General features: G+C 36.8%; 2 protein-coding genes across 13 annotated transcripts in view; one reads left to right on the top strand and one right to left on the bottom strand.

Annotated features, from left to right (window-relative positions):
• LOC118737481 (RNA-binding protein Nova-1) overlaps positions 1–26,135 on the top strand; it is a 290,538-nt gene that overhangs the window by 234,635 nt on the left and 29,768 nt on the right. The window lies entirely within an intron of this gene.
• The window catches only part of LOC118737480 (pneumococcal serine-rich repeat protein), a 104,935-nt gene that overhangs the window by 2,816 nt on the left and 75,984 nt on the right, over positions 1–26,135 (bottom strand). Inside the window, exons 5-11 of the mRNA XM_036468004.1 lie at positions 18,896–19,014; positions 16,494–16,696; positions 15,934–16,394; positions 11,511–11,888; positions 8,309–11,443; positions 8,073–8,231; positions 7,465–7,796 (exon numbers count right to left, since the gene is read on the bottom strand). Coding sequence (XP_036323897.1) covers positions 7,465–7,796; positions 8,073–8,231; positions 8,309–11,443; positions 11,511–11,888; positions 15,934–16,394; positions 16,494–16,696; positions 18,896–19,014 — 4,787 coding nt within the window. The remainder of the gene's footprint in view (positions 1–7,464; positions 7,797–8,072; positions 8,232–8,308; positions 11,444–11,510; positions 11,889–15,933; positions 16,395–16,493; positions 16,697–18,895; positions 19,015–26,135) is intronic.

A 26,135-nucleotide genomic window follows, 5' to 3' on the forward strand; every position in this document is an offset into this window, starting at 1 on the left:
ACATGTAACCTTTATTTTGGGTCATAGCTTGTAGATCTGTATAACGTTTTTCCAGTTCAGGTAATTTTCCAAAGATATTCTCATTTTTATGAAAAAAAATCAAACTTTAGCAAGTAAATGATTAAAAACTAACATTTTTTTTTTGTAATTTTTTCTTATTTTTGTTAAAGCCTGTTGCCAAAAAAATTAAGCTCCTAACGAGGAAAATCGGCAGAAAAATAAACTACTTCTTAATGGTCAAATGAAAATTTGTAATAATTTTTAGTATGAAAAGGAAGCGAGATATAATGTTGCGGCCGAACTTGTACATAAACGTACATGGCGTATGAGTAACATTTTTCATATTAAGATTTGAATTTTTATTCATTCGCAATGCAAACTTAAAATGAAAATATCTCGGAAAAATGACCTTATCTTGATAAACGGTTTACAGATCCGTAATCATCGACTCGAAATGAAGTTTACGTGCCTCGGGTATTTTTTTGTGTAATTTTAACTCCACTAAAGAGTAATTAGAGAATTTATAAGCCGTCTTAAGCGTCGTAAAGACTTAAAGTCCAACAAATTTTCTATGTGAAAAAACAGTTAAAGGATTTTCTGGGGATTTCTAACTGCACCAAAATGTTTTTAAACGGATATAAAATATACATATAATTAGTTCTTTGTATGCCCTGTGAAATCTTTAGGTGCTGCTGGGGTCCACGATGCACATAGGGACGAATCGACAATATAGGACGAATGTTTACTCCATATGTATTTGACAGATTTTAATGAAATTTAGTATTTAGGGATTTTCATCATCACTGATCTCGAATATTAAATTAAATTTCCAAAATTCACAATTGCGGATCCAATATGGCGGACGATTTCTGCAAAAATGTGTAAATTTTTATGAAGCTTGGTATTTACCCCATATGTATTTGACAAATTTCAATGAAATTTTGTAATTAATGATTTTCGTCGTCACTGAATTCGATTTATTCAAAAATGTATAGATTGTTATGAAGCTTGGTATCCAGAAATTTTTGTCATCACTGATGTCGAAATTGATGTTATATTTTCAAAAATTCAAAATGGCAGATCAAATATGGCGTCCCGAATTTTAAGGCGTTTTACTTTTAACGCAATGCATTACCTTTAGCACGATTTGATCCCATTTTAATTTTTAAAAATTTAATTTAAATTTCGTAAGAAAAGATAACGATGCTCTCTGAATACCAAGTTTCATAACTAACTATAATTTAAAAAAAGGTATCCGCCATATTGGATCCGCCATTTTGATTTTTGAAAATTTGAAACCAGTGACGATGAACATCTCTGGATACCAAGCTTCATAACAATCTATACGTTTTGTAAAACATTTGAATTTTGAAATCAAATACAAATTTTTTAACAAATATAAAAGGTGCAATAAGAAATTCGCAATTATCCCCCCGTCCTCCGGCCCCAAAATTTGAAAGCATACGTTGAGAGGAGTTTCGGGGAATGCAAATTTTCATCATCGGTGGGACCTAAAAACCGTTTTTATTCAAGAAAAGATATGCATATGTTTGTGAGTACTATGGATTATGGAATAGCTCCTTAGCCTACTAAATACAAGTGTCTCTTTCTCTTCCCTACCCTCTTCATAAAATTAACTATTTTAGCAAGCGATGAATAAATTAATGATCAGAAAAGTTACAGCGACTTGAAAGTTTTGGGTTTTGCAATAATGAACTCAAATTAACTAACAAAATTCCACACCGAACGCAAGTCTGCTTGATTACTACCAGCTTCAATTACTGAGAATGCCATGGCGTATGAGTTATTTATGCACATAAACATTTGGTCCGCCTGAAATAGAAACTTCAAGTCGCTGTAAGTTTTCTGTTTTCTGTTTACTAATTTATTTTTAGAAATTTGTAGGCTTAGATGCTACTCTAGGTCGAAAGGGTCTTTTAAAGATACTCGAAAAAAATTTTCTCAACGATAATACACAATTTAAAATCGAGTCATAAATAGAAAAGTTAAGAAAAATTGTGACTTTGACTGTTTTTAGGACTTGTCAAGGATGAGAATTTGTATGACCCCAAAATCTTCTCAAGCTAAACTTTTAAATTACTGGGCGGTGCACCCAAACAATTATACACTTAACATTATTCCATATCCCTACTCCTCGGCAACGCTAATTTACATACAAATGAGTATGTGTGATTATTGTTCGGCAACTACGTAAATGCATGTGTAGAACTCAAAGCAAAGCATTAAAAAACGTAAGCACCAAGCCTTATAAAAGCATGGAAAACTGCAGGATGCAATATTTCTTCAAAACTAGTTTACATATCTATGTATGCGTGTATGTGTGTAATATACATTAATCAGGCGGTATTAGGTAAAAAATATTACAAGTCTAAATATTAATTTTGCATGCACTAAACATAATCTAAAATCACTTGGCAGTTGAAAAATTAAATTGTTTCGTTAGTCTTTTATTTTAGTTTCAGTTTGCTTAATGGAAGATTGCTACGAGTGAGCAGAGATTCATTTACATAATTTATAGTCTTAAAGGGAAACCGGATTGGAGACATTCTGGCCTTAGCTTTTATCAGGAGTAAATCCGGTTAAATATTTAAATAGAATTGTTAACTCAACACTCAAAGCTATATAATGCTAAAAAATAGTGAAATCGTGAATTGTATGGAAATGTCGCAACACGTTGGCGTCAGTGAGCCATATCAACGTCACTCTATGCGGAGTCCCCGGACATAAGTAGCAATATTGAAGCGAAAGAGTCGTCTGCTGAGATGGCCAGATTCGGCTCAGAGATGCCAATTAAAGAATCGGATAAATCCGTACTACCACCATTTAGTGATTACGTTAGGGTAATTTATGAATATATGACTTGTGGAATAAACGCAAATATTGTGAGATCACAAGATTATTATGGCCGCGGCTTATCAGGAAAAAGACGAGGGACGTACTGAAACTCAATAGTTCTGCAGTTAGAGTCGTTACCAGCGTCGTCATACGACACTTTGCTATAGTACTAATGCTTTAACGATGGTGAATAACAACAAGTACTCTCTGCAGAACTTGTCGTGTTGAGGTTGAAGTAGAGTCAGTTGACCACTTTCTGTGACGATGGTCAATTATACAATCGAAGCGCCTCAAGAAGCAATGGCGTTCACGTAGCATAGCGACAAATTTATGGAAATTCAAACCCGAGTCACATTGAAAAGCCATGGCAGACATTTGAACGAATTATATGGCGCAAAAATTGCCGCCAATCTCAATACTACTGGGGCAGTTTGCCTGCTCCTCCTACGGGCAAAGTACAATAACGTATACTTTACCCGAAGGGATTGAAGAAATGATCCTATATCTGCACTTTGGGAGGAACTTCGAAGCCCCTTTAGAGGTTGAAGGCTGGCATGAAGGCGTAGGGGCGGCGATGTCAATAAATCTAATAAGCTGTCGGACCACTGCAGCATTTTCCAAGCAGAAGTATTTACAATAAAGAGCGCGGCGATGCAAGTAAAGGAGTGAACCGCTATTTTGTCAGTCAGGCTGCATGAAAGGCGATATTATTTATCGCACGCAAAGGATTTGTTCAAGAAGTATGGTGGAGTTTATACGGTACAGCAGCCTGAGATATGGCACAGACGTACATATGTACAGGGTTTCGAGGCACACGAGTGTAACCGACAACGAGGAGATCGACAAGTTTTTCAAAGAAAGCGATCTTTCGGAAACTATGCTGATAGAGCAATTGCTGACTTCCCTCCAACAGATCAAACGAGTGCCCGATCTGCCCATGTTCCGAAAAGCGCAGTGGACAAAAACAGAAGCAAAAAGTGTCCAGGATTATGTGCAGAGCGTATGTCATAAAGATAAAGAGAGAGCACGCTAGGCTACTGCTTGTACATACAGCGTCGCCTGCGGTATTCGACAACGCCAAAACTCAAAGGCTCGTAAATCTTTCACAAAATATTTCTCTCGAAAACTCCCAGATCCGCTTCATCAGATGTTTTCTTTGCCTAAGTGTCCGCGCCGTGAAGGCTGGTCCATTGCGCAAAAGTCCACGTAAATGGGAAAAGCTTTTGATTGCCATTCATCTGGGAGTGACCAGAAGTGATTCTTGTGCATACGAGCGAGCTAAAATGATAAAGTCGGAACTATAAGTGTAATAATTATAAGACATTCTTGTAGAAGCAGCGTAGATACTCTGCAATTCGATGAAGACATACCAACACATGGTACGCTGATCGCTAATATTTACACAATATACAAAGTAGATGAAAGCCAAATACATATTTATGAAGAAAGAATATCTTGGTGGTGCACAAGATATTCGGAGCCATACAGAGACCAATGAGCGATGGATCAATCTTTGGGTTCCCATTAAAGAAATCTAATATTTGAGTACACTTTTGTCAAAGTCAGAATTTAAGGCCGTGTTTGTTAATAATTGTTAGTAAGGTTCTGTTAGTAAATTATTTTTATATTTGCAGGTGAGTTTAAATTCATTTGTATGATTTACGAGCATATTTACATTTGCATATCGTTGCGTTTGGGTGTTTTAGGTAAAAGAGTTAATGATTTTTTTAAGGGGTAAATGTGTATCTATAATGCTGGTGGCGAGATTAGCACGGCGTGTGAATATAATTTAAAACTATGTAAGTCTAAAAAAGGCGGGGTGGGGTAATTTCTTTACAAGTGTTCACAACGTTACTACACGAGTGTGTTTTTTCTTTGTTTTTTTTTTTGGGAGAGGTAGTGTTAAAAATAATGGCGGATTTTAAAATGGAGTAATTAAGAGTAATACGTATTATTATTTATTATCGGCATGTGTGAGAGAGATACAGACATAGAGAGAGAGAGAGAAGAGGAATTTGAAATGAATTATATATAATTCGATAATTGTAATTGAAAATTCAAATGGAAATGAAAGAGTAAATTTATATTTAGCAAAGAAACGAACACCACTTACAATTTTACGTTTTGGTCGAGTGTGGCGCTGAAAGACACATGCCGGTTGCAGTGGCGGCTGCTGCTTCAGTGAGCGAGCTAGCACTTTCAACATGGGCGCGCTTGCGCGTGCGCGTCGTTATACAACAGCGTGGTGGGAAGGAGTGTCAACTCGCAATTCAATTTGTGATTTTTGATTCTGCGCGATTCATACATGTAAAAATTAGTAATTCAATTTTTGTTTCATTATTGAGTTTTCGATTTTCATTTTTTATTTTTAGATTAGTTAATATATTTGGGTTATTTGATGTACATATGTATGTATATATGAATATTGTAATTGATTTTTTTATTGATGTGATCGCTGATTCATTATTGTTTGATGCGAGTTATTTTTGTTTATTTTTCGATTTAAATTATAATTATTCAGTCATTTCGTATTTTTGTTTAGTTTTTTTTCGCTTTTTTTCATTTTAAAACATGGAACAATACAATACAACAACAATAACAACAATTATTATTATCCCATATGACTTTTTAAAAAATCAGTTTAATATAATTATGTTTGTATGAGGATTGAAATGTGTTGAAATGTATGTAGATATAGACTAGATGTAAATGAAACTATATTTAATAATTAAAAGAAAGTCTAAAGATAACATAAATACTCAAACATTTGTTTACTTTTAGAGATTATAAAAATATACAACAGGTACAGTAGTGCTTCCCAGTAATTATTATTTGCTAAAATGGCTATTGCCATTACTAAACTCAGAGGTTAGATTTATCCCTCCGCTCTGGCCATTTTAGGGTGATTAGAGGTATCGTCCAGGCAGACGTTCTCTCACCCTTTCTCTGGATCGCCATGGCAAACGACGTCCTGGAGGAGCTGGAAAGGATAGCATGCCACTCATAGACAGAGGAAAGTGTTTAGACAATGTGTAAGCTTCGGACGTGCTATTAATACTGTAAAATTGGAGTTCCATTTGACCATCTTTTCTCATACATACTACTGATGTCATATGTGCTATCTGACAAAGTTAAGCTTCTGCGTGTGATTCTTAAAAAACCCGTATTGCTGCAAAAATGGTTTGTATAAGAGATCGTGCCTTTTTCACTATACGGGACAAAAAATGCAGCTGTTATAGTTTAATAGATGGACGGCATAGTCAGTGGAGGTGTATTCTGTAAATATTATGTTTAGTCTGTCTAATTGCTGTAGCCCTTTTCTGCCAGAATTGGTTGCTAGAAAGAGACAGCCAACTGGCAACTCACAAGTGTATTACCGATAAAAAGGCGTAAATAAATATCAACTCAGATAGTCCAGCGGCAGTCAGGGCGCTAGGCTTGGTCATTATACTATCGAAACTGGTCGCGAAATGCTTGAGTTCTCTCGCGATCGTTTCTGATTACTTCCATATCAAATTTGAGTCCCAGGACACAAGGGCATTTCATAAAATTGTATGGCTGTTGAACTACATATGCTAGGTAACCTTCAAGTTATCTCTCCGGACAGGGAGGGTATTCGAGTTCTTGCGGTAACTTGTAGACTACTTCTCATCGGGTTAGCTTACAGTCGGCGCAGGATGCACTGGGCCATAACTCCAACATAAAAAGTTTCAAAGCCCTTCTGAACGCTGGCTTAACGCCTACGTTGGGATTTTATATAATTTTTGGAATGGCATTTTATATAATTTGGCATGAGAGCCAGATGCCAGATCACGATATGCTGGTGAAACCTAACAGATTTACTCAGGTTGATCGCCAGTTCTGCCATTAAAAAATCCATAGAACTATATAAAAATATCTGACAAATACTAACCTAATGTCAACAAAACAATAAGCTGTTAAAAACGAGCCGATGAACCTGCAAAGAATTATTTTTTAAGCAAAAAACAAAGCCGAATTCAATTCTCATATAAAAATTTTATTTCATATATACCGTTAATTTCTTCATGATCCAATGATCGAATCTAAACCAAATCAGTATGGGACCACCTCCGATGTACAATCTTTCCTTAAAAAAAAAAAAAAAAAAATTTATAAAAATTGGTTCCGGTGGCCCAAAGATTTGTTAACCTCCTCCCATTTTTAAGCCAGTTAAAAACTTCTTCAAGAAGAAAATACTAAAAACTGTGTAGGTTTTAACTCAGTATTTTTATTTATAAATGTTACAAAAGCCTACCAAAACTCGTCTGGCCTACCAATCTACCACGAGGAGAACAATCGATTGCCAAGCCTCTGCATGTTTTTCGGCGCCTAAACATGTTATCGGCCATCGCGTACCTCCATTTACTCAAAGTTAAACAGATATTTCAATGAATGAATAAAAAAATAAAATAAATACAGATTTGTATGTAGGTGTATATGCAAATATTGTATGTATGAGAAACATTTGTAGCATAATTTTACAGTAACGGTAACAGTAGCGGTTACATTTACGTTTACGAATACAGAAATGACATTACGTAGTTGACAGAGATAGTGTGAGAGAGAGAGAGAGTGGGGGAGTCTTACTTGCCGCACACCTTGCAGGGAAAATCGGTGTCCTTGTTGGCGCTAATCGCGGTATTGCCCGCACTGCTTTGACTACCGTCTTTAACCGACGCTCCGATCGCATTGGCATTTTGAGTTTGCGATTGTGATGCTGAGATGTTGCTCTGTTGAGCGAGGGTTGTTGTCGAGCCGCCTATTGTGGCACCGTTTGTATTAGTTGTGTTGCCTGTGGCATTGTTGCTGTTATGATTATGATGGTTGTTATTATTGTTGTTGTTATTATGGCTGTTGGCGTTTCTGCCGTACGTATGTATGCGTGTATGGCCATGCAGGGCAGCTTTTGAGGTAAAGCTCTGCGGAATCAGCAGCACAACGCAGAGTGTAGAGAAAGCATTTTCGCAGGAGAAAAGTTGTGGGAAATATATTACAAATGTAGATTTTGAATTATATATTGGTATCTTTGTACAAAGTGGAGGGTGTCTTAAATAAAATAACTTTAACAAACGATTTTTATTAAATGTAAATCTGCACAGTTCTATGTAGGAGGCAAAATTAAAGTTTCTTTTTTATTTGTGCTTTGTTAGTTTAATTTAATCATATTATAAATGAAATTTCGAAATTTTACTTACGGCCGAACAATCAGGCACTTCACACACATACGGCTTGGGATCATTTGCCGGTGGCGGCGGTGGCGTTTCAGTTTTCAGGTGCGTCACTTTATAGTCGACGCATAGCTTTTTCCAAAAGTAGTACATTTGCACACATTCACCAGTTGACTTCGAACCCAGCTGTACAAATGTAACAAAATGATATGTAAATTGAAATTTATTATCAAAGTGTTTTCCTCACAGCGGCGGCTTCTTACCTCTTGCGCGATGCGCCCAAAGTCTTTGCCATGCCGTTCCAAGCCCTTCAAGAACACCTCCAATTCCGTAGCGGTCCACTTCATTTGGAATGCATTCGATTGTGTTTGCAAGAGGGTTAGTACCGCTGCTGCCAGGTTACCGCGTGCTTTGAGCAATGTTTGTAGCGCAACCTCTTCGGAGTGGCTGCCCAACGGCACCGCTGACGACTTACTCAGGTCAATGTAGCGCATCAATATCTTCTCGTCCATTTGTACGGTGGGATCCCATAATTGCTCTGCACCCACAGGCTCCTCGACCGCAAAGCAGGAGGTGTCTTTGCACATTTTACCGTCGGTTGCGGCATCGCTACTCGCACTTTGTATCCGCTCGCGGCAGGGTGGTATTTGCGCTTGATAAGCTGAGCCTAGATTAACTTTGGATTCGTCGGAAAAGTCCACTAGTCCGACCGGATCGTCAAAATCATCGTCAAAACTATCAAAACCGAGCATTCCTGTATTGAGCTGCTTTCGCACGCTGCAATAAAGACCGACACCTTTTCGATCGGGGTTGAGTATGGGCGCAGGTGTGTAGTGCGTGCGTGAAGGTTTGCGCAGTTTAGAGCGATACGGCGACAACGGATGGTATTTAGCAAAACTTTGAGAGCTACTGGAATCATTGGAATTATGCGGTCGCAGGCGTCGCTTTAGTATGGAATTGGTTTGGTTGGAGAGGGGTTGTAGCGTAGAAATAACTGTGGATGCCACAGGCGGCAGACAAGCCGATGAGGAGGATGCTATATTGCTGACGTTTGCATGATTTCCAGCCTGTTGCAATACTGACATAGAATTGCTGGAATTATTGGAGTTGCTGGCGAAGTAAATATTAGTGTCGGTATTGAGAGTGCAGTTGGTTGACAGAAGCCCGATGTCGCCATGTTGTCCTGTTATGTGTATTTCCTGCTTATCCGTTGAGCCTGTGAATACCAGTTGTTGGTGCAAAATGCTGCCATCGAGCGTGGACACATGCTGGATCGGCGTGTTGGCTTCAACAAACTGTTGTTGGTTTTGTACTTGCGGTAGATTCTGTAGATTGTACTGAAGCGTCGTATTCGAAGCGTTACCTTCGCCGACTGTATAGTGATTGCCAACGTAGCTTTCACCAGCAGACATTTGCTGCTGCTGCTGCTGTTGCTGCTGCTGCTGCTGCATCTGCTGCTCTATTTGCTGCGCGTACAGTAATTGCTGCGTGGTCTGTTGCATTGACTGTGATTGTGTTAGCGATTGCTGATGTGGATGTTGTTGTTGCTGCTGCTGTTGTTGTTGTGGCAGTTGCTGCTGCTGTTGGACTTGCACGTGCTGTGTCGGCTGTATAACTTGGCCCCTTTGTTGGCCAAAGTCTCTTGGAGAGGAGGACAACAATGGATCGTCTGAGTTGGGCATCATCTGCGATTGCAAACCCAAACCGGGCAGATAATACAGATCAATAATGTTTTCGCCGGACTGCTCTTCACAATTGAGATTTATGTTTTCGTCAGGCAGCACATCGCGTAATACTTCTTTGACTTCGTCCGCCGTTCCAATGCTGCCTGTAAAGAAAGATTCTGGAAGCGGCGAAGTTGCATTTCGCGAATCATTCAGAAACTCTTGATCCTCATCCAAGAAGGCCAGATTTGTATCAGCAAAATCGCGTAAATCACATTCGGCGTCGTCATCTTGCGCACCATTTAATAAATCTTCGACCTTAATGGATCCATCAAAGGCACTCTCTTCTAGCACCGTCTTTAGCTTTAGTATCTTCTCGGCATCGGTCAGCTCATGCTGATTGTCGCTGCCTTTGAAGAAGGTCACTTCAGTGGCTGACTGTGCGAGAAAGTCTGCGCTACATTTTTCATTAAAAAAAGCGTTCGCCACTTCCGAATACTGGTGTCCATCCTCTACGTATGGCGAAGATTGTGTCATATTTTCGTGACTAGAGGGCGGCGTGGGATATGCAAGTGGAGAGTTTATCGGTGAGGACATCGTACCCAATTGATGCGAATTGGATCGCATACTAGTCACAGCCTGTATCTGGGCACTATTCTGCATGATGAGCTCTTTGGAATGGAATTGTTGGAAAGTGGGTAAAGTGTTGGACATGGCATTTACATTAACACCGTCGACTTCTAACTTTAAGTATTCGGTCTGAACGCAATTGCCGCCGTTATCAATTTGATCGCCTCCGGCGATGCTTACACCGGTCACAGTGCCAAAGTGTTCGGAATGTTCGCTTTTCAGCTGTTGTGAGTCATCGTTGAGCAACTGCATTGTATCTACAGTCTGCAGCAGCATATCCGTATCAGCGACGTTGTAGACTTCGGCATCATCGAAAAAGCCAGATGTATCGCTGCTATAGGTAACTGTGTATACGTCGCCTCCCATACTACTGTCTCCACTTTGGGAAATAGTGAGCGAAAGTGGCGTCGTGTCGGCCAGAGCTATAGAGCCGGGAGTAGAAGTTCGTGACGCATTAGCACTGGACTTAGCTATGCGGGTGGGCAGGACCTGCACATCGGACGGGATAATCAGGGTGCGATTATTATTTGTGATTATCTGCCGTGGTCCGCCGCTGCCATTGTTGTTGCTTCCAATATTTGTAATTGCGTTTGTACTATTTAGTGGCTTCTTGGCAGTGACGGCTATACGGGTGCCGCGCTTTAATAACTCAATAAGCGTTGAATCTTTTGGATCGGTCGAAGTGCCTTTTGTAGTCGTTGTATTTGTCGTTGCTGTTGATTTGGTCGTTGACGGATTCATCGTTGAATTAGTTGTTTGCAGAGCCGCACTAAAGCCTACGCCCAAGCCAAGGCTAACGTTACCGCTTGCCTTTTGTTGTTTTGTACTGAAAATCTCTATGCCCTGCGTCATACCGATTTGCTGCAAGCCACCATTATAATTCTTGATTGTTGATGCAGCAGGTAGCATGGTGGCTGTGGTGGTGGTGGTGGCGGTGGTCGAGGTCTGGTTGGGAGAATTGGCACTGCTACTGTTGGCAATATTACCACCACCATTATTGTTGTGTGATTTTGGACTAAGGAAACTTTCTAGATCGCTAATCGATCGTCGGATTGTGGATGTGCTGGATACACTACTGGGTGGTGCAGGAACTACGAAGGCACCCTGCGCAAAAAAAAAGAGTAAAACCATAATTGCTAATTTAGTATTTTCTGTCATTAATTAAACGTACCTTGTTCATATCTTTGCGTTTGCTTATGATTTTCTCTTCAATCAGCGCCCGCACGCCAATACTGGCCGTTTGTAGCGGTGGACCGCTGTGTTCTTTCTTCTCGGCCTTTTTAGTTTCGGGATCTTTTTTAAAATAGCCGCCATGTAGCCGCATGTGTCCGTTAAGTGCTGGTATGTTCTTAAATTTACGATGGCACAAATTGCACTCAACAGGCTTTTGGTCCATTTTGACGATGTTTAAAAGGTGCGGATTGATGGCGGCTACAAATTGTTGATTAATTTCCTCCTCCTTGGCTTCGATGGGTGAAGTTGCTGTGCTGGACGTTGCGTCGGAGTTGGTTTCATCAACCGTGATGGATACATTTTGGGTGGTATTTAACTACAAATAGAATCGCGTATTAAATGCCAACGGGAGAGAAATCTATAGTAAGTTATAATTCAAAAATTTTCGGTTTTAAGGATTCAAAATTGAGGAGGTCCCTCTTAGGTAAATGAAACACTACTAAATTTTCTGTCCGAACTACGAAGATCTTAACTACAACACTTTCAATAATAAGAAGATAGCCTTGTTTTACATAACGGTTATTTTTTAAAGCCTTAAAGAATCGAGATAGATACAAGTGGAAGTGCATAAAAACCATTACCTTAATATAGAAAGGCACACATTTTTTTCGAAATTTAGCTTTGTACAAAGATCGATGGATCACTCACTAAAGGCCTAATGGAATTCAAAACCAGCTACTACACCAAAAAATTAGTTTAGGCCTTTATTAAAAACCAGAATTTTGAATAAATTCCCAACTTAAGAACTTTATCTATACAGGTTGTCCTAGACCACGCGTCATCCCCTTATAAAATGGGGAACAATTTTTTATTGGGAAACGCAAGAATATGAACTACCAAGTTGGGATTTTCTGCATGTACATGTTTTTATCACAGATGCGGATTCTGCGCACAAAAGTATATAACGTTTGTCGTAAACTTTTTTGTGGAATAGACTTCGGGTTAAAAGAATCGAATTCCCGTCACTTTAACCCACTTCCGAACGAAACTGGATATCTCAGGGGAAATTAAAATAGGCCTGAATAGTGAAACATTCATGCGAAATACGAGTAGGCGAGCATTACTTTAGCACACTTTTGTAACAATCTCTTAACAAGAAAAAATAATACAGTATTTCCCGGATATATGCACCATCGAAAATGCATCAGATGCGGTGCTAAAAAACGAGAAGTGCTGGATGAAAATCTTGCTTGTATTGAAATCTTCGGTTGTGTGCATCTAACTAAAATCACTACTCCGATTAAAATAATAAATGTGTGATTATAACAGGAACCGATTGATATTTCATTTATTAAAAATAAATATACATAAGTGTAACAAAATTCAAATATCTGAACAATCCGTTGTATTGGAACTATAGTTTATAGTGACCCGAAGTTTATAGTTATCGAAATTTATCGAGTTATTCATATTTATTGAATTATCGCAAAGTATTGAATTATTTAAATTGACAGACACGGAAAATTAGTTGCCGAAATTAACGGATGGTTAGAATCGAAAGAAATTTTTGTAATTTACAGAATATATCAAGTTATCGAGATTTCAAGGTTATATAAGTTTATCGAGTTGTCACTGTCTATCGAATTTTATTGGGCTATTAAAATCAGCCGAGTTATCGAAGTTTCTAGAGGTATCCAACGTTTATTGAGTCATCGATTTATATCAAGATATATACGTTTTTGAGTTATCGAAATTTATCGAGCCCTCGAAACGCAGTTATCGAAATTACTCGAGTTATAGAATTTTGTTCAGTTATTGAATTTTAGTGTTTTTTTTAATTCATAAAATTATCGATTTGTATCAAATTATCTAAACTTATCGACAAACTGAAATATATCGGGTAAATTCCAAGTCCTGCTAAAATCCTCCAAAGACCTTCAAGGACACAAAAACTTTTAATGACGTCTTAGTTCCAAAGCAGGAGATTTTCCGGTAAGTAATTTTGTACTTTATATGTTAAAGGACCTGCTAAAGCCAGAAACCCTCTCCAAGGCTCTTAAAAAATTAGATAAACGGTCGAATTTTCCACACCCAATAAGTGAAAATAGTTCGAAATTTCATATTCCTAGCATTATAAAACTACATCCGCTTACCAAATATCAGATTACCTTCACGCAAACAGACAGACAAACATGGCTTAATTAATTTAGTTGGCAAGATAAGTAAAATATTTCAATATAGGTATCAAATCAAGGAGGTTTAGGAAAGTTTACGACCGACCATGTTTTCGAGTAGATTTGTCACTTGTTTGAAAATTTGTATTCCATTAAATTAATAAAATAAATGAAATATAAAAATACCGGTATTAAACTAAAGAGGTTTAAGAAAGTTTACTGTTGAAAATATGTTTGAAAAGGATTGCGACCTATTTGAAAAATTAAATTCAGTAAAAGGTAATGCAAGGTATATATATTTTGAATAAGTTCTACGTTGAAGAAAGTGCGCGATATATAGACTGGACAAATTAAATTCCCATGAGAAAAGGGAATACTTTACGTATTTTCTAAGTAGCTTCGAAAATATATTAACTAACTCCCATATTTATTTGGAAATCTCACTTCATACAGCTCTTTAAATCTCTTATATTGTTTTATGAATGGGGCTATAACAGTTTTGGGAGGGAGTAACAACACAAAAATACTTTTAAGGCACAGTGGAGCACGCCGGGTGTCTACTACTAATTAAAAAATACTTAATAAATAATAAAGATTCAAATTTATAATTTAAATATCATTTCACTTTGCATAATATGAAATTAGACTTAACAATATCGTAAAATATACATTCAGAGATTATGTAAACGGGAAAATTCAAATAAATACACTTATAATTCGAAAAAAAAACTATCAATAGTCTATCGTTGGGGGCGTAAAAAACTGTCGATGGTGCCGACTATCCTTGAAAATAAATATTTCTACCAAACATTTACGCGCTAGGTGGCGCTGGGGTCAGAATATTCCTAAAAATTGCATTTGCTTGCCGTTTTGGCTCGTACTTAGAACATATATAAGCCAATTGAAAATAAATATTGGGACTAAAAATTTACACGAAAGGTGGCATTGTGGACGATACATTCCTTAAATTCTTATACATTAGGTTAATGATAGATATCTACAAATATTCAAAGCAAAATTTATGATGTACCTTTTTAAAAATTTTTACTGACTAATTTTTATATTTCGTATAAGAATTGAGTTGAAATTTTAGAGTTATGTGAAAATTGTAAACAAATGTGGTAAATGTGGTAGACATCCAATTATAAAAAATATGTGATAGATCTACCACATATGTGGTTTGCACACTGCCTATAAGAAATAAAGGGAGTGGTTCCAATTTGTTCGCTAGTTACGAATACTTTTAGGGGAGGGTGACTTTCCCCTCGCACAACAGTATCTTTTCAAAGATTATGAAGAAGAAGATATGGTCTATGGTGAATTTACCAGACCTAAGGCTGCCCTGATAAGGCTCAACTACTTCGTGGCATCAGCAGTTGACTTTAGACTTTATCGCAGTTCTCACGACAGAGACCTTGTAATCAATACTTATTCGGAGCATCTCGCTTCAGTTGACTTATATTGCCTTTCTTGTAGATTGTGCAGAGCACATTTAGATTCGACCACATTCTTCTTATGCATAGACCTTATAAGCTCCTCGCAGCTCTACGTGAGTAGTAGCTTAGCTGGCAGGCTTGAAGGATCGTATAATTATGAAACTTACATACATAGATATGTGCCCCGAATCCCAACAAAATTTGTGACAAATAAAAAGGGAATCGACTTAGATTGAATTATCTCCGTTGCCCATCCTAAGTTTTTAGCTATAGGTTACATATGGTTATAGGTGGATTTAAAATCTATGCCACCTCCTTCTGTACGTATTAGGGATGGGTAGTGCGGAGTTGCAATTCGATTTTTTCCGAACTTCGAACATTGCCCAAACATTCGATTATTAGATTCGAAATTTGGTGGTGCAAATTCGATTTAATTCGAACTTTTTCGAATTTTCCAAAAAATGTTTGAAGTGAAACTTCTTAATCGAGTTCGGAGATGTTTGAGTTAAATATTTAACACCAAGTCATAAAGTCTGTATCGTTCGTTCAATTTAAAAAAATGAGGTGCCAAATTAAAGGCTTGTCCTCTGAGTCTGCAACATAGTTTTAGTTCTATGAAAAGGGCTGTATATAAGAAAATCAAAATCAAATTATTTAATAAGTTGATTTTTTCCAGCAAAATTCGATTTTTTCCAGAAAAATTTACCCATCCCTAGTACGTATGTATATTCTTTAGTTTCCATTCCCCATTTGTCTAACGCATGTGTTATAATATTATAATTACTGTATTTCATCCCCCTATCCATCTTACCAATTGCATATTCCATGTACGCGGACGATTTGATGCTCCAGCAGCCGCATGTTGTGGACTCGCCGCATCTAGTGCAGTCGAAGACAGATTCGTATCTACTTTGTACGAATTGACACTGGTTGGCGATGAGACCGTCACCTGTGCGCTGGTCTGCTTCGTCTGTTGCATGATCTTACTTATCAAATCCAATTGTTCACGAGTGAGACCTTCGCCAGCATCTACAAGACTTGTCTCAGTGAGGGCAATTGTTGGCGATGAGGCGGGTAAAGATACGCCGCCCATGGACGACGCAGACGACGTGGAAGTTGGCGAGAGTAGCGTTACACCAGTTTTAATGGGTAAATTGATGGATTTTATTTGCTCTTCGGTAAGCGCCACACCAGTCGCAGCATCAACAATAGTACCACCTGAAGAGATGTAAGTGCGTATGCAAGTGGCACCGTCAGGGGAGCTGGCGTCTCCTGTAAAATGAAACGAAACAACACAAACACACACACACACACAAATAAAGGATCAGCGCAATCAATTGTGTTCTTTGAGAGAAACAACGAGCTGCTCACCGCTTGCTGTTGCCGGCGAAAGGCTCAGTCCGGTCGGTGTACCAGAATTCGGTGAGAGTGTTTGATTTTGTGGAGTTATAATACCCGAATGATGATTCTCAGTGTGACGTCGCAATGAACGTGCGTCACAGTATGATTTACCACAGCCTTCGGCTTTGCATTCGTATGGCTTCTTATTGCGATGTGTCATCATATGGCCATTCCTGTGAACAAATATTAAGCGAAATATGGAATAAAATAACAAATATGCATGCATGTATGTGTTTTACTTATTTTATTATTCTTGTACGTAAGTACACTCTGATCCACTTGAATAGGCACATTTTTTTCTCGATGATCCGAGATTTTATCTGAAATTGCGGGTATTTGAATACTTAACAATTTCGCAGGGAAGCGTTTCTATCAAGCTACGCGAAAAAGATGCAAATATTTTTAATTCACTTGAATACGTACAAGTAATCGCGTATAGCAAAGTTATTAAATTTGTGCTTAAAACTTTGTAAGAATTTAAAGGAATTCGAACTATAACAGCGCAAGAATCGGCGGAGATGGCACACTTTCAACGGCCAAAAACCGCATAATTTTAGTGCTTCGCGGATCCAGGTCTTTGCAGGAAGTAAAATTGGAACAAGTAAAGTAGTATAAGTTCAGCCGAAATCGAATTTTATATACCCGGCGCAGGTATCAAATATCGTCGTTTCAACTTTCTCTAAACTGTCTATAAGTGTACAACAGTCTTATTTATTGTCTAGATAGCTAGATAAACTTTCGATAGCTCTAAAAATTTCTACAACTCGATCAATTTTGATAACTCCACATATTTCTCCATATATATTTACAAAGCTCTCGCTGCCCAACTCTGATTTGGAGTCATAAATGAGTCTTTAAGGTGTCCTATTTCGGAGCTTTTACGCACATAATGAGCTCATTTTACAGTCCGATATGAGGGTGTTTCCCTTAATAGCCTCATATACGGCTCATTTTGGACTCTTTAAAACAATCATTTCAAACTCTTTTCGAGGCTCTTATCGTCCACTTAAAAGACCACATTAGGGTTTTTATTTTAGGTTGTTCTTTGAATCTGATTGAACGCACTATATTTGCAAAGGCATACAAAATAGCATATGTACATACATAGTACATACCTACGTACTTACGTTCTTACGTATATGACTCCTAAAAGATTCATATAAGAGTCACACATTTTTCGTTTTTGAAGCTCATATTTCTTGCCCACCTAGAATTACTTTCGAACTCATATATTCTGAACGCTCAGAGTATGTTTGCGTGTTACGCAGGTAAGTCAAGTATTTCTTTTTTTCTTTTCAAATTATTTGTACATATTTTGATTGATCGAACGGTGTAGATAAAATTTGACTTTTTGTTTTACCACCTGAATAAAACACATCGTTTCTTGTAGATTTTTCGGTGCTGAAAATTTTGCCGCAGAATTGGTCTATCACGCTAGAATTTTGAGATATCCTAACCTCAGAGTGACAAAAACACAGTTTATGGCGATATTTGAGATTATATGATGAAAACAAAACAAAAATGTTTTGCTAATTTCTACTTAGGACATCATTTAATATTTCTCTTCTACTTTAAAATTCTTTTTCGTTTGTTGTGATTCGCTTTTTCTTTCTAGAGATATACCAGTTTTATTGTGCAGTACTTCGGTATTACAGAAAATTATAAAGACTTTTTTAAATTACGCACCGATCCCTGAAACAGCAGCTGTAAAAATGATGAAAGGTTTAATTTTTCAGCGTCCACCCTATTAACCCGACTTAAACTTAAAAAAGACAGTTGCTCCTTCTCTAGAACACTCTTTCGGACAGGGTCATTTCTATACATTGGCACCTAGGATGTAGTAGGTATCCCATCTAAAGGTGTACTTCTCCCTCTTATTTGGCACTGTAACCGCCTAAGCGATTTTGGCCGAGGTCAACAAAGCACGCCAGTTGTTTCTCTTCTGTGCCAACTGACGCCAATTGGAAATGCCAAGTGAAGCCAAGTCCTACTCCACCTGGTCTTCCCATCGCAGTGGGGGCCTCCCTCTTCCTCTGCTACCACCAGCTGGTTCCGAGTTGAATACTTTCAATGTGTTAAAGATACAAGTGAATTAAAAAATAAGTAGGTTTTTCATGAAGTTTGATAAAAAATTAGAATAATAAAATCCAAAGGAATCAAGGTACTCGTATGTCCTTTTTATTAACTACTTTTCTTCGAAATGAATTATTCTGGAAAATGAGATTTAAATAAAGCTTCTCCATTTCCCACAAATCCGCAAATGAGCTCGGATATTGAAGAAAAAAATGTGCCTATTCAAGTGAATGGGGGTGTATGTGTATAAATATTAGATACATCGATCAAAGTTTTGGAAATGACTGCAATTAACTTACAAGTGATCTTGTCGTTTGAATGCCTTCGAGCACATCGCACAAACGTATTTCCGCTCGTCGCTGTGCGTCAGTTTGTGCTTGGCCAACGCTGACGCATTTCCAAAGATTTTACTACAAATCTGCAAATAACAAGTAAAAACAGCAACAAAACTATAGTTTTATATTTATAAACGTAAATATTCGGTATACATATGTACCCGGTCGACAAAACTAGATAATAAGAGGCAATGATCGGAATAAACAATTCTGTGTGGAATCTGAAAAAAATGTGGTAGATTCCAAAAAAATGTGGGAGATCTTAATTTTAAGCTGATTTATTATTTATTGTTTTTCTTTGTTTATTTATTACGAAACAAAAAATATAATAAGTAGTACTTTTATTGCCGCACAAATTAACCAGGTCGCAATATTTTGGTAAGTTTGGACAGTTTTTCCTTTGTTTGTTTAATGGTTATATTTTTTTTTTTATAAAATTAAAGCCTTTTATCTATTAAACACTATAAATATTATGAAAGATTTTTGCAACTTTGCAGAGTACTGTCAGCTTTTCTTTCGCTTTTCTTCGCTCTTAGAATTAAAAAATAAAGAAAATTAAGTCGAACAAAAATTAACCTACTCAAAAACGTGAATATGTGGCAGATTTCAGACCTTGTGTGGTAAATGTGGCAATGTGGTAATGGTCAGAGTCTCCGGGCTTTCTGATTCAGCTTCGCTTAGAAGGGCAAAAGTTTACATGAAATAAGAACGAAACAGTATGAATTTATTGCCTTGGTTACCTTGGAAACACATCTTCTCTTCCCACTTCACTTCACCATTGCCTTCGAATGGCGGTGCTATTGGAAGATTTTCTAATAAAGCTTCAAAAGAGAAGGTCTTATTGAAAAATTCCTTCCGAAAGGCGTTTATTTACAAACGCTCCTCATTTTGCCGACTGGGTGTACATTTAGTATTGCATAAATGTTTGTTCCTATGTATTTATGGTATGTAGGTATTAGAGGTCAGCATCGGAAGACATTTCGCTTCACAGTGAAGTTTTCTAGCGAATACGCTTCCTACTCTTCCTCTCACTGAGAGCACGGATAGTGAAGAGAAGTATAGTCGCTAAGTGTCGAATATTTAAGTAATATACTCGACAAAAATACGTTCCGAAAAAGAGAGGACCGTAAAAGAGGAGTACTACGTTGGGGAACTTCCGAAAATAAAAGGTAAGGAAGCATTGAGGCTTTCAAGTAATGCTTGAAATACAATACCGGCGAACGGCAAACTTCGCCGAATTGGGCGATGCTGTTATTCACCGTTCGCCCAGCTATTTCGCCTACTTAAACAGAATTAGAGCGGTAGCGAAAACAGCTGATCCCATTTGGTCGCCTTTATAATTTGGGTGACCATATTTAGAAAAAACTAAACCATATTTAGAAATGAGGAAATGATAACAAATATAAATGTAAAACAAAGAAAGATTATTATAAATAATTTGTTCCAAGCCAGATGTAACGAATCCACAACTATATTTTTCAAACAACAAAAAAAAATCGTGTTTAGGCTGTTTTCTTTTAAAACTTTGAAAGCAAAAAAGAAATACGGCCACCTTTGGCACGCACAGCTGTCATCGCCTAGCAGGGCGATAGAAATAAATCTATCGCCATGAAACGCCGCCAAGCGAACTTCGCATTTCGCTTTGGCTGTGTTCAATTTCATATGCGTGCGGGTGTTCTAATTTTGACAGCGCGAATTTCGCTGTGGTGAGTTCGCCGTTCGCCGTTCGCCGGCATTGTATTTCAGCTATAATTTAGGAAGTTTTCGTTTGAGAGGATAATTGAGATATAAGAAGTGTAATATGTCTCATGCACACAAAATATATTTAGGTGTATTTCTTTAAGTTGTTTTATGTAAATATATACATATTTACACAGGTGTAAATGCATACATTAAATATGTGTATACATGCATGAATGTAGTACATATATATGTAAATATCTATATACATACAACCATATGTATCATGTCATCGCTCCATATCTCCCCTCATACTACATGAAATTTAAATATTTAAACACAATTTTGAAGGTCAGCTTTACCGCTCTCGGCAAAAAATACAAATTTTTAAACAGGGTCGCCATCTGTCTGAAAATAAAGTGATTTAAATATTTCAGTGGCGTAAAATTTTGCAACGCTTTTATCTAACGAAAGCCATCTCAATGCACTTTTATCAAGAGGTAATAATTTTAAATAGGGTTGCCACCTACCTAAAAAGGTAAATTTTATATATTATGCATATGTATGTAATTTGCGTAAATTATTCCTTTATGAATATCAAATAATAAAATTTGTTAATAGGGTTGCCACCTATGTATCTTAAGAGTTAATTTAAATATATATGTAGTTTCAGTGAATCATTTTATGAGGAGTATAATATGAGGACTATTTCTCTAAGCTTCAATCCGGTCAAATTTATCAATAGGTTTGCTAACTATCTAAGGATTAAATTATATATATATATGCATTTGTAATTTCTGTAAATCATTCCATTAAAGGGTGTGTGTGGATATTTTTGAAAAGCGTTGCTACCTATCTAAAAAGTAAATTTAAATATACATATAATTTAATTATCCTATTATGAGTAAAATGGAAGCATCTGGTGTAAGGTGTGACCTACTCAAATTTATCAACAGGGTTGCCAAATTTCTTCAAATGAAAATGATTTAAATACATAACCAATTTAACTAAATTTTTACAATATGGGATTCAATCGAAAGGTAATTGAGAATGCTTTAGTAAAGACAAATTTTTTATCTATCAGTTCGGGATCTTAGAAATTCCCTCAAACAGCTTGTCCATCCTTCAAACACCCCCGTGCACAACATAAATAGCTTTAAGCAAAGAGATATTTCGCTTAGTTTGTCAACCCGCTCGTGTGGTGTTTTTCGCTTTTAAGCTTATCTGCATTTGGTGCTCAAAATTTAAAATGTTATCGATAATTTTTTTCATTCCATCGTTATATTTTCAAATTGTTTGAATTTGCAAAATCTCGATAACGAATGGGGAGAACACGCATTGTTCGATCGTAAGAATATTCATATTAATTCTTAATTAGATCTAAAAATTTATAGGAAAACAGTTTTTGAATTAAAATATTCTTCAGGTTGGGATAGGTTTCCCAATTTAAGAAAATAAATAAAATTATATCTGCATTACTAATACAGCCCTTTTCTAATGCTTCAGTAGAACATATATTTAGTAGTTTAAAAATGTATAGGACTGACTCGAGGACCAGATTGACAACTGATATAGTTGCAGCAATATTATATACAAAGCAAGGTATACAAAATAACGGCGATACTTTGTTTGAGTCGCAAAAACAAATGTACCAATTGAGTTGGAGTATGTACTTAATTTTTATGTTAAGTACCTTTAAATATCTGTAATTAGAAAATTTTGAGTAACTAGTTCGTATTTTCAGGATTTTTCCTTTGTTTTCGAGGAATTTGGTAATTTTTTTGTGGCAACACTGCTTAAGTATGTGAGCATAGCGGAAAACGTGAAAGAGAGCGCCGTCGAGTAACATCGTTCAGGTAAGTGCTTGGGTCGGGAACTTTGCAGCTCTCTGCTAGATATGAATGGGAAATTTGAGTGCCTGAAAACAAGCTACACGTGCTGGTAATATACGTAACTATATACGCGCTAAAAACTACACGGGTTATTTAAAAAAAAAAAAAAAAACACATCAATTGCGAAAATCACGCTAAACTCGCGTGCTTTTTTTCGACGCTGGCTTTTAAATGTTTCTGTAGCTGTGTTCGCTAGTCAAGGCGCAGCCAATGAGTCAAACTATGTCGAAATGGCTAAACAAATTTTAGAATTTCATGTTATGATATAACAACAATTTATTTAAATAATGTTCAATTAGTGCTCGTAGCCATTTTTGTGTATTTATGTTGAAATACAGATCAGATTGAAGCGAATCTATGGAAGTATTAAATGAGCGTCTCGCCATCTGAAAAAAATCGTGTATGTAAATGTGATGAGAGTAATTTAATAACGGGACTTTTTTTTGAAAAGAGCCCCGATTTGACACTGATTTTCAAATTCCCTACGCTTCTGTTGATTAGCTTCAGGGCATTCAATCCTAGGATACAGAATTTCGGGATCCTGGACACTTTTTCCTGCCCTGAAATCCCGGAGGCAAGTTCTAGAGGCCAAGTGTAGTTGAAAACGAGATAATTAATTCACATAAATTTGGCATGAAAACGGACTTGAGTCATTTGCTATCGGAAGTGAATTTCAGAACCTGCCTGAATAACTGTACATTTTCCTCAAGAACTGTGACAGGACCCAAAATCTGCAAATAGAATTTCTGCAAACATGAGTAAGTGTTTTTTTTACAATTAATATAGATATTTATACTATGAAAATATTCTAACATTAAACAACGGACTCTTTTACTAAGTTGCCGTTTAATTTTTTGTTTGCTGAGAACGGCAAGCCTCCTGCAAAATGAAAAAAAAAATTGTTGTAAAGTCAAAATCCCGGGATATGAAATTTTTGCATCACGAAATCCCGGGATTGTTATAATGCTTGGGGATTGAATGCCCTAGTAGGTAAGACTTTTTGCTGTAACATATTGATCAAAACTTCTGTAGTGGACAAAAAATTTTTTTGAATTAAATTTTTCTAATTCACAATGGGAAACAAAAAATACACTTTTTCTAAAAGCTATTAACATATTTTTAAATATTGGGCATGTTTCAAACCTCTTTTTCTTGACACGCAACGGAGTTCGGCTGGAGTCTTCTCTGACATACAAAACATAAATTTCTTCATTTTTTAATCTGAATCTTAAGATAATTTTTGGGTACGCAGTTTTATGGCCCATAAAATTTTAGTCTAATGAAGTGCAAGTTTCAAATTGCTAGAAAAGACCGTTGATTTTTGAGAATTTTTTTTTGGTGACGAATTTTTGTACTTTTTATATCCTAGCGTACTTGTGCACTAGGGTATATTAACTTTATTCGCAGAACAGTTGTTCGTAACAGCCAAAACTAATCGGAATATTGCAAAATTCTGTCTACTTATAGAAACACAAAATAAAAGAAGTATAAGTTCGGGCGAAACCGAACTTTATTTACCCGGCGCATGAGCTACCTTTGCATGATAAGTAGGGATATTTACCCGATTTCAAACGTTTCCGATAATATGCAGAGTTATACTTAATAATATAATTGAACCTAGTTATGTACAAATCGATTAAGTGGTTACCGAGGTACACCTTTGTAGTTATAAAGTGGGCGTTGCTACGCCCAATTCCTAAAAGTCTATATAAGTCTTATTTATTGTTAGGAGATTGTTGTAACTATTAACTTGGAGTAAATTAGCGTCCTCATTGAAATATCGGAGTTTTCGTATTTTTGAAATTTGCAGCTATACGGGAAGCGGGTGTAATTTTAGTCCGATTTGAATAATTTTCAAGAACTTGCTTTTTCATACCAAGGTTATTAAGTGCACCGAGTTTGGTGGAAAGTGATAAATCGCTTACCGAGATACACATTTGCGCTCATAAGTGGGCGGCGCCACGCCCATTATCCAAACATCTATAATATTCTAATTTTCTGCTAAGTGGTTATTGCAATCATCGATTTTAAGTAAATTTGTTACAGTAGTTACTGATTTATCTCAATTTTCGTGTTTCTGTAAATTACCGTTATATGGCAGATGGGCGTGGTTATAACCCGATTTCCAAGATTTTCACCAGATTTCTTAGCTAGACCCTACCCAAGCCTCTTACTGAGTTTGGTAGCGATTGGTGAAGCGGCTACTGAGATACAGATACACAACTAATGCACAACTTATTTTAAACAATTTGCATCTAATATTTACTGAAATATCGCAATTTTTGCATTTTTCGAAAATACCGTTATATGGGAAGTGGGAGTGGTTACAGACCGATTTCGCCCATTTTCAATACCAACCTACCTTGGAGAAAGGGCAATCTACATACAAAATTTCGTTGAGATATCTCAATTTTTGCTCGAGTTATCGTATACACGGACAGACGGCCAGACAGACATGGCTTAATCGACTTCTCTTTTCATTCTGATCATTTATGCATACATTTGCCTATATCTATCTCGATGCGTTTTGGCTGTTACAAACAACCATTATGCGAACAAAGTTAATATACCCTTGTGCACAAGTGCGCTCGGGTATAAAAATGAGAATTTTAGCTAGTTTACTAGTTTAATATAATTAGAGCTGTTCCATTCCAGTTAATTCCCATTTAAAAAGAGTGCTTTTAAAATTGTAACAGTTGTTTTATATCTAACAGAATGTAAAAATACAAGAGTTCAGTTTTCTCAAGTTTTAAAAAATTTTTTTAAATTAAAATAACAGATATTCATTAGTTAAAAATTATAACATGAAAATGTAATTAAAAGTTGTTAATACTTGTAAATTTTGCAGACTCGGCCATATGCGTACTGGAAAAATGTTTGACTTATTTTGTCAAATGCGCTGTCCTCCAATGCAACCTTTTTTGTAACCGCATCTGAGTAAAAATGGCAATGTATTGGCGTCGTTTACATTTAGGCGGCATTTTCTAAGAAAAGAAAACTTGAGTAGCTTTAATAAATTATATAACTACATGGAAGCGATAAATAAGTTCTTTACATCGCAAACACTCAATAATAGTTGTGTTTAATGAGCTGCTCTAGGTTACGCCAGGTTAAGTTATCTCACAAAATTGGGTTTCATGAGGAGTAACTTAGAGCTAGAAAACACACGCACACTCTTTACAATAGACGAATAAACCTGCGAGCAATCGACTGTTTTGAGAAATGCTGCCTGAAAAGTGTTTCATGGTATTTATGATCTGAGTTGCTCTAACTGGCTCTATCGTTTTTTTTTTGACAGCTGCTCTATTCTGCTCTAACTTGAGCTGCTCTGCACTTTTTTCGGTTTCATTAAACACAACTAATAGCGTTTTCTTTTCTCGAAAAAAGGCTGCACTTATTCTGCCTTGTGTTAGCGCTGTCACATTTTCATGTTCTTTTCTCACCCCTTTCACAAGGCGTCGTGTTCTTTTCTCAGCAGGTTGCGCTCTGATCCGGCGAAAGTACTGCCTTTTCTGCCCTCAAATAAACATGAGGGTGAGAGTTGCATGGTTGATTTTTAATTTGTTCTTGTAAAAATGCAATTATTTTCCCTATCAGAAATAAGTGTTTTGCTTTAAAATTGTTAAAGAATT

Source organism: Rhagoletis pomonella, unplaced genomic scaffold, assembly GCF_013731165.1.
Source record: "Rhagoletis pomonella isolate Grant_MI unplaced genomic scaffold, Rhpom_1.0 Rhpom_scaffold_00004, whole genome shotgun sequence".
In the NCBI taxonomy this organism is placed as follows: domain Eukaryota; kingdom Metazoa; phylum Arthropoda; class Insecta; order Diptera; family Tephritidae; genus Rhagoletis; species Rhagoletis pomonella.